The 15,008-nt window shown below is 36.0% G+C and overlaps 1 protein-coding gene across 1 annotated transcript in view; it reads right to left on the minus strand.

Moving 5' to 3' along the window:
- ADGRB3 (adhesion G protein-coupled receptor B3) overlaps window positions 1–14,281 on the minus strand; it is a 503,112-nt gene extending 488,831 nt beyond the window's left edge. The window contains exons 1-2 of the mRNA XM_063313173.1: window positions 14,160–14,281; window positions 10,850–11,618 (exon numbers count right to left, since the gene is read on the minus strand). Coding sequence (XP_063169243.1) covers window positions 10,850–11,603 — 754 coding nt within the window. The 5' untranslated portion in view covers window positions 11,604–11,618; window positions 14,160–14,281. The remainder of the gene's footprint in view (window positions 1–10,849; window positions 11,619–14,159) is intronic.
- Between the last annotated feature and the right edge of the window lie 727 nt (window positions 14,282–15,008).

Consider the following 15,008-nt stretch of genomic DNA (forward strand, 5'->3'; position numbering starts at 1 on the left):
CCAAAATATGCATACTATATGTAAGCACAGATACATGCAAAAATTAATGCATGCAACAGTCACATCTTTTTCATGTTTTTTTTTCCTAAATTGCAGACATGCTTAAAATGTTTGAAGCAAGCAACCTAAGATTGTAGTGACTTCTCCCAAATCAAGAAACATGAATAAACTACCATTCTTTGCACAACATTACTAGTAATGACATTATCTTTTGTTAATCTACAGTTCCTATTAACAGGACAAAAGGTGTCACAATTAAACAGAGCTTCCCAATTAAGATTATAGTTTTAGCAATACTGATAATCTAACAGAGAGGAGGCAGAAAATTATCATCTGAAGCTCTAGGGATTCTCCTGGAAAAGCCTTAGAGGATGTCAGCAAGGTAAAGATAACAGGAAGAGAAAGCTGTTTTGTCACCAATGGATTAATCTACCCATTTAGTCTCCTCCCATAAATTTAAGAGTACAGACATCACTGAGAGAGAAAACAGCAAGGATCCTTTGAGCCAAAGACAAAAACTCTGGAGGGTGCTTTGCAGAAAGTTTTATCTGCATTTTTTTTCAACCTTACTCTTCTGATAGGAGCAAAAATGTTTTCAATTATTTAAAGGAGAAGACAACTTCTGGGAAATTTTCATGGATGGAATGCAGGGTTTTTGCATTTACCTTAGTGAATGTAAGCATCCTGTCTTTCATCAGACAGTCATCTCTCTAGCAATCTGCATCCTCCCTAATTTCCAATGCATCAACTGAATCTGAAGGAAAGAAATCAGGAAGGAACTACTTGCATGAGGCTTTTTTAGATTAATAAGCACAGGCAGCAAAGTGGAGGTGGGATGCTACAAATAAATTAACAGTCAGGTAACAAAAAAATAATCAGCACCTTGCATCCCCTTGCAACAAGGTTATATGCCACTGAAAGAAGAACACATCCTCTTAAAAATGAAACAGAAAAAAAGGTAGTTACAGAAGTTACTTTTTCAGGAAAACTTTGGGAAACTTGGAGGATAGAATTTGGTATTTCTTTCTTTCTGCTATCTATTAAAAGGTACAGATTGTAACTCAACTGGCTCTAAAATAAGGCTTCAAAAGCCTTGTTTAGATTGCCTAAGTATGCAGGCTGCTTTGGTGTTTGCCCTTTTTTGTTTTATTTTTCCAAAATTTAATTGCCTTCCAACATGTTTACTTGTGATTTATATTAAGCATCATGTATTTGCATTTAACAGAATAATGGTTGGGGAGCAAGTGTTTTTTTTTCATAAATGAACAGCCTCTATCATATTTTTTTTAATGAGCTATGGTTATGGTTAATTAAGGCGTTTGACAAAGGGACGAACAAGTTTAAGTTTAGTAGAAAGCTGTTATTGTCAAAACTTTTAATTTTTGTCATTTTACTTACATTATTCTTTCAAAATACATATTTTTTTTATCTTTTCACTTTGTGACAGCTTTTAAAGATATTGTGATTGGAAATACAGCAAAAATGTGTAAGGAGTCATGCCAATATTGAAAAAAAATGACACATATTTAACACATTGCACAATGGAGTCAGGGCATTAAAATTCTATGAAGGCAATGTTAATTGGTTCAGGCAAATATTAATTGGTATGTATAAGTCCAAATCATTTACCTGGAAAACCAAGTAATTTTAGGTATACTTTTTGGTGATAAGCTTATGGCTGAGCACTTAATGCTATATGGCACAGATTCATATGATGAAATATACCAAATAGGTGAGGGAATCCTCTGTGCAGACATCAGGCAACAAACAGTAATAGCATAATTTTGGTTTTAATATTGTGTTTTTTATAGCAAAAATTGAATCCAGATTGTTCATTGTGGGAGACAGCCCTGGAAGCTGCAAAATAAATGGATATATAATCAATAAAATCCATTTCTATCCTTCCTTCTGCTGGAAGAGCAGCATGTCTCTGGTTACCAATATGGGTCTCACCCACCCACCCCCTTTCTTCTGCCATTTCTATAGAGGATTTGGTGCCCATGATCTGACATAATGTGGCCAGATTACCATCTCTGTCACAAAAATGTAAATAGAGGGCAATAGAAATCAATGTTATGCTTTATGTTTTTTGTAGTCTGAATGTAGGCAAATATGTGCAATGGCTGAAATTTATACATACTAGTCTTCTATTATTTTCACCTGAATCCTCTATAATCCTTTTATCTCCTGAAAAGACTTTTTGTACAAAAATTATTGAATTTGTTATTTTACTGTTGACCCTGTTTTTAGAGAAAATTAAATTGCACTGAAGATCTCCTGCCATGAATTTTCATTCAGAATACTTTATAACTTACAAATATTATTGGTGTATTATTTTGTACCCTTACCCATTCTTAATGTTTCATGGCTTATATTTAAAAAGAAAAAGAAGGTCAAACTGTTTTGGGAGGTGGTATAGCACTGTCGTCTGCGCTAAAAGGAACAGCTCTAAATGTGTGATCTGTAATTATATTTCTGAGCCAAACCTTGCTTTCTGGCATGCACACTTGGCTCTCACAGAAATAGCAAGAGTCATCAGTGATTATTCAAGATATCTCTGATGTTTAATATAACTAACATTTGTTGAGGTATCAAGGACACAAAAGAAGTAGTTTGGGATCATAAAAAATGAGGAACTGTTCCTTTATATCTTGCAGACAATTGCCTTCCCAAGAAAGGAAGATAATGTTTGTTTTATTTAGGGCAGATGAGCACATTGTTATATTGTAGTAAAACCTCTGGCAATCTTTTTCCTAGTGATGGCCACACAGTTTTGACTGATAAAAACCTAACAGCACAATGTCATGAGCAGCTGTACAAGAAAACAAGGGTTGGAATAATGTACAATGATTGCTCTGCAAGCAAAGTGGACATAGTCCAATTCAATCTTGGAAAATCAATGGATTCAAGTATGCCTACTTTGGTATGGAATTAAAGCCAGGGTCATTACCTGCAATAGTGTGGGTGTTCTCCAAATGCTGCGCTGACACAATAATAGGAGTCTGTGCTACAAAGAGCCTCCACCCTGTACAATGAATGTAACATATACATACAAAGCTCATGTGTGGTGTATACCTATGTAAGTTTAGGGCCTCAAATAAAAGAAGTTCAGATTGAAACTATTGTAGAAGTCAGATTCTTTGCCCAGAAACAGTTCCCATGTATTCTGAAGTATACTATACTTCCAACTCTTACTTCCATATTTACTCAGGTGTCTCACTTTGCAAAAGTAGGTTTGGCTCCAACAATTGCAGTGAACTCCTTTAACATGAGGTTTCTCTCTTTGACTCAGGAATTTGTGGAACTGGTTCAGAGAGGGAAACAGAGGTATACTTATCTTGGTGTGTGCCTCTATTATTTGATGAAAGAGAAGTGCTGCAGTCTTGCTCCTCCCTTAAAACAGGTTAGAGCAAAGGGCTTTACAGAATGGGAGGAACTCTGTTTTGTATGTATGGGATTTTCATGAGGATTTTTTATTCTTATATTTATATAAAATAAATTTATATAGAATATTTGTGAAATTTTGAAGAACCACAGATTATTGAATAATCTCAAATGGCAATTGATATTTGATTAGATCTAGCCATTCAGTAATTTATGGTATTATTTGATTAAGCTGTTTTCTTTTTATTTCCCTTTTTATTGTTAATGAATCAATATGTCATTGGCATATTGTAAGAGTAAAAAAAATTTAAAACCCTGAGAATATGTAGAGCAAAACCCATACAGACCACAGATCATATAGCACCTTGTCCATTATCCACCTACTACATGCATATGCTGAGGAATACTAAAAGCTGCAGTTTCAGCATAGCTGCAGGTTACCCAATTGATCCATAACTCATTCATCAAAAGTTAGTCAAATTCAGAAAAAAATAATTCATCTCAATGATTGAACAGTACAGTTTTAACAATAAAAAAATCAAGGGAAGCAGTAACAATTAAGCTTTCAGCAATCTTTCCCTGATTCACTTTTTTTTTTCAGAAAGAACTTTAAGGATTGGAACACTGAAAGTTCAAAGTTTTTTCTTTATTTTAGCTATTCTCCTGTTGCTCTTCTCTAGAGGATGCGATATAATCAAGAAACAATTCTGAAGAGCAATCATCCATTATTTTACAATCTGCAGCCCAATGCACCATCTACTCTATAAAAATGAATCACGATTCCATATTTATTCCATTACACTTTAAATCTCTGCTTGCATCTCCCACCTGCATCAACTCTTGTACTCTTGTACAATCAACTGGTTGTCTATACACTATAAATCAATTGTTTATATCTGTACATTGCCCAGAGTCCATGCAGATCAAGACTATAGATAAATCTCATGAATGAATGAATGAATAAATAAATAAAATATCTAATCAACAGCTACAAATATTATTCCTACAGTTATTTGAGATAATTATAGCTGAAATGTGATTATCTTGTGATATGGGCTCCAACTCTATCATACTGAAGTACAAGAAGGGATTCCACATGGAGAAGAGCCATTTCTGTTTATCCTATATTATGCATCAAGAAGAATGGAACAGCAGATGTATAAGAGGCATATGGGTTGTATCAATACTACACATTCCAGTTCAGAATTAAGACCTAATGAATTCCATGAGACTTACTCCTGTGTACAAGATGGCAACTTTAGTCTCACTGATCCAATCACAATATGTTGGTCACCTTCCAAAGACATTCAGATCCTTTAACAAAGTACATGAATGAAAGTTGGATAATCACATGTATACCTGTTTTATATGAAATAGTCCCTCTACATAAAAGTTTTCTACTGTACACTGAACAGAAACTATAAATCATAAAGGAGATGTAATCCTTAGCTTATAAGCAGTTGAGTTTTGTGACTATCATGATATTATAACAAAATTATACTTATATACCACAAATATCATTGTATTTATCATAAAAAGTATAAATTAGAAACAAAAAGAGTGATGGAATACCCTCTCGGTATGTTTTCCCACCATTTTGGGTTTTTTACTTGTTTTTACTTGTTTTATTTTTAATTAAAATTGATTGTTTTACACGCCCATTACATCAACCCCCATTACATCAACCTGTCCCACCCAGTCAGGCAAAGAGGGCATGAAAGACTGTTGATTGGTGGGGTCCAGAAAGAAAGCCTTCTCTGCCATGGCCCCTGCCCTGTGAAATAAGTTACCCCCAGAGGTGAGGCAGGCCCCCACTCTCCCAGCCTTCCAAAAGGGAGTGAAGACTTGGTTTTGCCACCTCGCTTGGGGTGGGAGGGGGGATAGTAAATCATCGAGCTGGCTGGTGCCTTGATGAGGCCCTGAGGAATTTTATTGCGACTGTTGTTTCTCCATCTTGGATTTTATATTTTATAATTATATTTTATGATGAATCTGTTTTTATGGTATTTTAATCTTTTATTATTTTAATCTGATTGTAAACTACCCAGAGTCACTTTGGTGAGATGGGTGGTGAAGAAATGTGAGGAATAAATAAATAAATAAATAAATAAATAAATAACTTTTGATTATTACTATTATTATACCACCCAGAGTCACTAGGTGAGATGGGGAGTTATACAAATGTGATTAAATAAATAAATAAACAAACATTAAAAAATTAATTGCAAATATATTTCTAAACCAGTGATGCATGTTTTATAAATTTGGAGTATCCCTATTGTACAATCACTCTCTCCATCTTGTTTTAAATTTCTTGTTAACAATAAATATAAATAATGCCCAGTAGAATACTGTGACCTTTATTTTATTGCAATTAATGTAGACTTATAGAGGAACAGTTAAACTTCAACTTGAGATTTAAAGAGCCACAACAACTTAGACTTTGGATGCTTTGATTGAGCCCATGTAGTATGACTGAATAAGCTTAATAAAAATTAATTCCCCTGGAAGAAAGAACTCTTCTCTAAATAAATTACTTCTGTATATTGAAAAGTTAAACAGATCATTCTGGTACAAATTAATACTGAAAATTGAGCACTGCAATGCTGATATTTTCAGTTGACAATATTAAAAATAACTCAAGAGAATGTAAAAGTAATTCAAAAACTCAATATTTTTTTTTTAAAAAAGATTACCGTACTGTTATTCAGTATATGCAGTTCCCCTAGGAATTCAATGCTAGTTCTATGTGCATATTGTAAAACTGTATCTGTAAACTGGGAACTGAATGAAGCCACTATTTTCTTGTTTAGTCTTTGCAACGTTTTTGCATTCTCTCAAAGGAATTGACTTTAGATTTGTGCACCATGTAAAATAATGTGTTCTAGAATACTCTACAGTTAATGCCTCTAGTAAGCCAAAAAAAATTATGCATCATGGGTTATTTTTTAGTATATTCAAGATATAAAGGCAACAGAAGCAAACACTAAACAGTTACTAAAGTCTTCAACCAAGCTCATATGAAAACACCACAAGGAATATGAATGTTTCAATGATGGTACCAGCCTTATGGAACTCATTACCCACCTGAGATACATTATGCTGATGCTTCTGAGCCCCAAGACACACATAGATTTTAATGGGGCTTCTTGATGGACTGATTAAATGCATGATTGATCTAATTGTATTTAGTTGGTTATAGTCCTACTTTTTGAATTTTATTAGTTATTAAGTAGTTTATTGGACATTAATGGTCTATTATTTATCTGTTATTTATTTGATTTATACCCCTTCTTTCTATTCATGTGAATACTCAAAGCAGCTATGAATTTTTATGAATTCTGTAAGCAACCCTGCAGATTTAATCTTAAAGATATCGTTATATAAACAAACATAGGCAATGAAAAAAGAAGAGCATGTCATTGAATAGGTAACCAATCATTTCCTAAGTTTTACCATTCAAAAGCTACATACCAGAATTCTTATAATGTTAGCTCTTTAGTACATAATCTAATGCATATACAAATTATTAATTTTTATAAGCTCAACTCACTGATAAAAATGAATGATCAAAATATTCATAAACTACATTTCACACAGCTTCTCAGTCAATACAGTGTTAATAAATTGAATATTTTTAAGAGCCAAAGCCCTATCTACTCAGCATTATATTTCCACTGTGACTAGCTGCTTATGGGAAACCCATAAGGTGGACATTGCAAGAGTAACTCAAATCACAGTTGGCCTTGAGAGTTTAATATCCACTGACAGCCTTCTCCTCTATGAAGGTGCTAATCCCTTTTTAAAACAATTCAGGTTGGTGCCCAGTTTGTCTAGTCATCACTACATGTTTTGAAAACTAATTCATAGATTAACTATATACTGAATAAACATTTATTTTCATCTTTTCCACTTAACTTCATGAGAACAAATTCTCCTTATCCACTTTCTTCAGCATCCCTAGTTAGATATATGAGTTACTAATCTGCTTTTGCATCATTGCACATTGTTTTGTACATTTGCACGTTGTTATCATGAGAGTGTTCCTTCAGATCTTCATCATTTTGGGTTTTTCTTTTTCTTTTATACTTTTTAAATGCACAAGATCCCTTCTAAGGTATGATGATCATTGTGGAATACAATTACCAGCTCTTACATGAAAGTTTCATCATGTCTTGAGCATATATCAGTGAATCAATAATCAGAGGTAGTATCCATTTGATTCCTTTTATAAATGGAATGTCTGATCAGAAGAATGAGGAATGAATGATCTAATCACTCCTGCAAACCTTCAAAATCTGGAGCTTTGTGGGATCTTCTGGAACAATTTTTTGAAATATATGGGATGATTGCAAAGGGAATTTTTCATTTCCAGAGTAAAGGCAACATACATAGGTTACCTACATATACTTCACAAATCTAATCATATGTCAGTGTTATTATTTCTAAACAAGAATTCTCACTGTATAAAATTCTTATTTCATTGAAAACTTTAGGCAATAAACTGTATATAACTGAATGTTCATGCCATTAAAACATTTATTATCAAAATATATTTAACATATATATATATATATAACAGTTGTATTGATAACTATTCAAGAACATGAAGCACAGAATTAAGAAAATCTCATTTTTATTTCAGTTATACTACTATTTAAAAGGACAACTACCCCTTATAGGGATAGAGATCAAAATAGCCACATGCATGGTCTTGCTGTGTGGCCTTCATGGTTAATGAATGACTGCTTCACCTAAAGGTCTCTGGGGGAAATCATACCCAGTTTGCCAAAGTGTGATAACCATCAAACTAATCTAAAGCACTTTCTAAGGAAACACCAAGTCAACTATCTTCTGTTGTATAAATACTTAGATTGCCACACACATTATTTTAAGACCTACTTTACTTTGAAGGAAGCTCTATTGCCTCATTCTCAAACATGACAGCTCTTGAAGGAAACTCTATTGCCTCATTCTCGAACATGAGAGCTCAATAGTTTACCATGGATATATTCACAATGTGTAAAACAGTGTTAATGTGACTTTAGAGCACTTCAAACAACAGCATGGAAGATGCAGTCCTTCCTCTACTGGATGAGATTCCAGGTGCCAGCACACCCTTTTTCAGTGTTTGTGTCTTTCTCACAACAAGGGTAACATTCTTAAAAGCTGCAGTTGTGGTTTTTTCCATGTAAGACCAATTATGAACTAAAACAGACCAAACCAGCCTATTAGTCACAATCTCCATCAAATGTAAGACTAACTTTATACATCTATCACAGACATAATCAGCACACACCGTAAATCCATCTATCCACCTACCTCCAATTGTGGTAAACAGCCAACTGGCCTGCCAGCTGCTGCTTTTCTATTAAAAACCCGGCCTTTGGTGAGTGAGGCGAGTGGAAAGAAGACTGCTTTTCCTGTTGCCATCAGGAATGGGTTAAAGCCCACAAACTGTTCCCACAAACAATTAAAGCCTTCAGATGCTAATGTATTCTCACATCTCTCAGACACTTTCTGTGGTTTAACTGTCTTAATAGTCAGCTTCAAGCTTCACAATATGAGGGATCTTTTTCTTATTCTAAGGGACATTAATTAGTGTTAAATGATGTTAATACCATCCCTGCCATTATAAGGGCTTCTATGAGTTTTTGCAGGAGAAAAAAAAAACATTTGAGTAATTTAAAATCATATTCTAGTCTCTTTCACCATTGCAGACAATATAAAATACTGACCTGCTAGAAATTAAGTTAGGCTCATTTACAAATTTACTGTGCCCCCATCTACCTCCTCTCCACCCCATCATCTGAAACCATCAACCTGCATTGTCCTTTAGCTTGAATGTAACTGAGCTACTCTCCCCCTGTGCCCAACCCGAAGGGTATCTTTGGCACCTCTGCAGTTTGAGCAGCTTCAGTTTTTTTTCTCCCACACCACTCAGCCTTGGCTGCCCTTAAAGAAAATCCTCACAGAACAACGTGTCAATTTTGCATTTCTTTACAAAGACAACTTCTATTACAGAGACCAGTAGCTTGGCTCTGCTTCCCCACAGACAGAGAGCTTTGTGACCATGTAGAAACCAGGGAAAAGGAAAACATTTCCTGCATGAAAATGCAACCTTCTTTAGCACAGGGAGCTATGCCTGGATAGGGGAGAAAATTCTTTCTCTGTTCCCCACCCTCCAATATCTCTTATTTTTCCTCTCCTTTTTTGGTTCCAAGCACCTGAGTATTTTGGAGAGAAAAACTAGTTTTCTCATTTTTGGAATTATGTTCTGTAAATCTATATACATAAACCTATGTACTCAAGTCATTTAAAATGGTAATGTTATTGACATCTCTTATCTTGGCACATTTCCACATTTAAATGCTTCCATTCTACATCGCTAACATTTCACTCTGTTGAGATTTCAGATCCTGTTATTCATTTATCTGAAAAATTATCTGCATCCTCTTCTTTGCACCTGTTCATGAGTAGCCAGGACAGGCATGTTAAAGGAGAAAGGTGATTGATTGAATGAATCTTTAAATGAATAGCATCTAGAAAACTTTATTATTATCCCAAGACCTTCAACCATCCACTTTATTAAACAGATAGGCTGTGATCCATGTTACTAGAAGACAGTCTCCATTTTTCCATATATATTTTGAGGATATAGTTTCTTCTGGAACTTTTCCTGTCTGTGGTAATAGCAAATGAGCCTCTGGTTTTAAGATTAGAAGATGTTAAACAGGTTTTATGTGGGTGCTTCCTAAATAGGGCCTAGGGTTATCTGATATTTATTCACGATCATTAAAGATCTTTAATAGATGCTTCCTAATCTCAGTGAACCACAGGTTAGGTCTCATAAGTCATCCTCTTTTAACACTTTTTTTCCCCCATGGTAACACTAATCTTATGTCAATGATGGCTAATGAATATAATCTGAATATTTATCCTGTGAGTATAAACACTACTGTAATGACTTGGAAGTCAAGACTACCCATTCCCTCAACCTGAGATCCTGGCCTATTTGGATTTTTTAACTTTCATTATTATTTATTAAGATTACCCACATGCCTTTGGAAATACCTTCCTTGCAAAGCCAAAGCAAAAGGTCACAGGTGAGTAACCATGTGTAGAAGGTCTCTTGCAGTGAGAAAGAAAGAGAAGTATCTTGATAACCAACCTGTCACCATAGTTCTATGTTTACTGGAGAATAAAATCAGAATTCCACATTTAATATAAGAAGAAACCCTTAGCTAGATTTAGGAGGAAAAAAGAATATTTTGATATTACATTAAATGTACAAAATTAGATCCTCCCTCTTGGAAGGAATCCAGAGAATGACCAACTGCAGACCTTCAGAAATCCTTTTATGCAGCAACTGGTGTGGAGTGCAACTCAGTTTGACTTATATATCAATGACATTTATTATAAAAAAGGGCAGTGGGATAATGGAACCCTTCTGAAGAACACCTACCTTCTTTTGGTGGCCGCTTGGCTTCCCGTGTAAGATTGCAGACCTGGGTGGTCTGCAGTTCCTGGGTGAGACAGCCTTCTGTCTGCTCATTCAGCGGCAGTACAACATTATTTAGCAACACCAGGGAATGGTCATCTCCCCCTGTTTCTCCTAAATGCTGAGGGCAGGTGCATTTTGTATACATGATCCCACAGGACTCGGTTCTCCCATTCTCAGATTTCAAGCAGCTCTCCAGCCAAGTGCATAATACATGGCAACCAAATTGGCTTGGGCTCACCTTGTTCAAAACCAAAAATTCAAAGAAAGACTTTTTATCATCTTCCTTTTTGTATAATCCTATGAAATCAAAGGGGTAGACCCGACGTATCTGAATGAAATTCTTATCATATTGCAGAAATACAAAAGCATTCTTGGAATCACACAGCTGCATTATAGAATGATTATTCTTTAAGAGATCCTTAATTTTTTCATGAGAAAAATGATCAAACTGATAAGCCAGCAAGGAAAAGTTAGAGCAAGTAAAGTCCTTTTTGGAAAATTTCAGGTAAATACTATATTTGGTTGGATCTGGGTTTTCCAGCGTCCATGTGCAGTTTGTAAAGTTTTTGGGAAACATTTCGCTTACAGAATACGATCCATAAATGACCCCCTTCACCAGCGTTGAACACCAGAAGTCTTGGGCAGCATTAAATCCAAACATAACCAGTAGATAGGTGGAAAATATATAAATCAGCAAATTACGAACAGCCTTCATCCTATGTCATTTGGCCTGCAGAAGAGGAGAGGAAATCAAGAATGCAGGTCAAATGCTTTGTGAAACTCAAATGCCTTCCAAAATTGCAGTCAGATATTTTCAAGATTCAAGTTAAAATGTGTGTGTGTGTGTGTGTGTATGTATGTATATATGTAATTTCCCCCTTTAAAATAATTTTAAATATATTATTTTAACTCAAGAAAATATTGGATGCTGTGTGAATAGTGCCACCATGTGGCCAATTTGGCTGACTAATTTGCCTTTCTAGATTTTTAAAAATAACATATGCTATATTATTAATACAAATGTGTCCTTTTGATTAGCACATTGTTCAGGTTGGCAGGTTCTGATTATTTCAATTACAAACTTACTTTATCAGATAAATTACAATCAAGCAATTATTTTTATATAGCTTTTATATATAAAATTTTCATGCACTAAGGAGGAAAAATGGAGCAGCTATTGATATTCATTATCTTTTCTATGTGTAATTGTCAGTTTGAACAATTATGATGAATTACTTTCATGATTTTCAAAATGCACAATTTATTGTTTCCTATACTTGGCGTGTTATCTCCTCTATGGCTGTCACTAGAATAGTAGATTAAGCATATTAAATTAATATTTGAAAAAGAACATCTGGGTAAATCATTTAAAAAGAAATTCTAGAAAAAAAACTTTCTTCCAGCTATCAGTAGGAGCAAGTTACAGAATTCTGAATACTGAAATGTATCATGAAATAGCTTTTGGGATACATGGAGTGAATTTCTAATAGAAATTAAACAAGAGGCTACTTTCTTTCTCGGGATACAACTTCGCTCTTAAACAGACCTATACTGATTTTCTTTCTTTCTTCTTCTTTTTTTTTTTAATATGTGTGTTGGATAATACTGTCATCTCTTCTCTATTATCAGTTCTATCCTGGAAACAGCAGATGTATTTAATCCTCATAGTAGCTGCAATATCTATGTATATCTTTCTAAAGGAAGTGAATTGCAAATATATTTACATATTGAATATTTAAGAGAAAACATTTCTTAAGAGAGAGTGTGTGAGAGAACATATTTTCAGCAGTCATATTTGTGAAGTTGCTTACTTCTTTAGTTAATGGTGACCAGTTCTCTGTGATGTTAATATTTTTAAACAAATTAGTAAGCTCTTCTATTATTTGTCTGGAGACAACATACATAGAGTTACGGAGTATTTAATATGAATTCCTCTTGTTCTTTCTAGATTTCTTATCTCTACTCTGAATGACCAGGCAAGCATCTCCCTCCCCAATTGCATAATGCTGAACAAATCAAGAGATTTCGTGCTGTCGAGATTATAAACCACAGACTCTAAACATGAACAGGAGGAAAGCAAATGACTCTTAGCTTTCTTTAAATCTGTAAGTTAACGAAGAAAGGAAATTTAGGCTGGGAGGGGGCAGTGTACATTGGGGAAAATAAGCTTCCCCAAGAATTGCCAAACCCATTTCTCTTTACTGAGCATTATAAGCAACAAATGGCTTCTTTGCAAAATGAGGCTCAGAGAATGAGAAGTAAGGAACTTGCTTATGAGCAAACCCTGCAAATGATCCTCTGCTCTACAATGTTGCTGGAGCACTTTGTGAGCACTGTAGCCTTATTATTTGGGAGGGTCTAGGCATTGAAAGACAATGTGGGATAAAAACGTAACTTTGGGAATTCCATTAGTAAGGCATACCTATTTCAGAATGTGAATCAAGTGTGTTGGCCTTATTTAGACATTTAATAGAAACCTGAGGAATTGGAGGAAGGGACCTCAGGAAAATTATGTCTTAAAAATTGCAAGAGCTTGCACTGGCTAGCTGTGTTCTGTTAAGAACCTTAGTCCACCCGGCAGCATTTTGGCTTTGCTGCTTTATCAGGAAAAAGAAATTCTCCATCAGTTACATAGGGGCAATCTTTTAGACACCCCAAACAGCAGAACATAATATTTGGGGTGCTGATGCAGCAAATGCCAGTAATAAGAAGTTCTTGGTCATTTCAGAAGCAAGACTCTCAGATTAATCCAATCAGGGAATGGGGGAAGAGAAAGCTGTTTTAAAAAGCCTGATTCCAGAGGACCTTACATCCATGGGAACTCAGTCTCTTCCACTGAAAAGCAATCTGCTTCTCTCTCTCTCGCCCCCACCCCAGGTGACACTAGTTTAATCAAACCTAGACGGCGCCATCACTCCACAGATTGGCTCCACCATGGAAGAGCCACAGACTTCCCTGAAACTTCCCATTAACCTAAGCATCCCCTTCTTCCTCTTCTTCCAGAGAAATCACCTTGTTCATTCACAAACCTTCCTACGGAGGCAAGATTTCTCCTGCAGCTTGGCTCCCAATTGAAATTACTTGTCTCCTTGCCAAGGAGAGTTCTCTAACTTTTGATAGCAGGGTAAGAGATCCTGCAGATTAGGGTTTGTGTGTCCAGTCCTATTGCCTCACCTCGCCTTTTTTCCCAAGCAAAAAACAGGCTAAGCTTCCCACCCCACCATCCTAGTTTAATATCCTACCACCTTCCCATTTCACGCATGACCCTTACCTTCCACTCCGAAAGCAGGCAGCTATGTCTCTAAGAAGATCCTAGCACCACAAGCACACGTCCCAAAAGCAGGCACGGAGACATTCCCCTTCTGGCCGAAGCATTGTTGCCCATTTTCCTCAGCTGGCATTCAAAATCAAAGCAGAAGAGAGGCGGGGGCAGGATAAAAATTAAAATGCTGGGGGGGAGGGAGGCACTCAACCCGGTCAAAGGGTTTCTTCCAGATCTACAAAATTCAACCAAAGATAAAGTGGGGGGGGGGAGGAAAAACCCAAACCGGATTGAGCTGAGGGGGAAGGGAGACTGCAGGAGAAAAGGGAAGAGGGATAAAATGGACTTGGTTTAACAGCAGCTATCTTGTTTTGTTTTACTTGAAAACAGTCTAACCCTACAGCAGAGAGACCAGGCGAAAGAGGTGAGTCAGAAGGCAAACTCAAAGAGATCCACTTGCCCTATTGCAGATTTGTTGGCGGGCTTTGGCTCTTGGCTGTTGTCAGATTGCTTGTTCTCGTTCCTCTCTTCGCCTTCCTTCTCTCTTCTTCTTCCTCCTCCGGCTCTCAAATACCTGAGGGAAGAACGGTGACTGAGGATGGGGAAATTAATCTCTCGCTTTCTCTTTCTCCTTGGCCAAGGATGGCGAATAGCTGTTTCAAAGGTAAGAAGCAGGACTCCGTCGAAAGAACAGAGAGTGATGAAGGTCTGGGTGAGCGCGGGAAGAGCGAGTTACTGTATCTGTATGTATGTGTGCATGTGTGCCCGAGTTTGTGTGTGAGTGCGTGTGTGTGCGCTCGCGCGCGTGAGAGAAAATAGAACTGCCGTGAATGTGTGAGTGCGCTTTAGTGTGCGCCC

This window comes from Candoia aspera, chromosome 1 (assembly GCF_035149785.1).
Source record: "Candoia aspera isolate rCanAsp1 chromosome 1, rCanAsp1.hap2, whole genome shotgun sequence".
In the NCBI taxonomy this organism is placed as follows: domain Eukaryota; kingdom Metazoa; phylum Chordata; class Lepidosauria; order Squamata; family Boidae; genus Candoia; species Candoia aspera.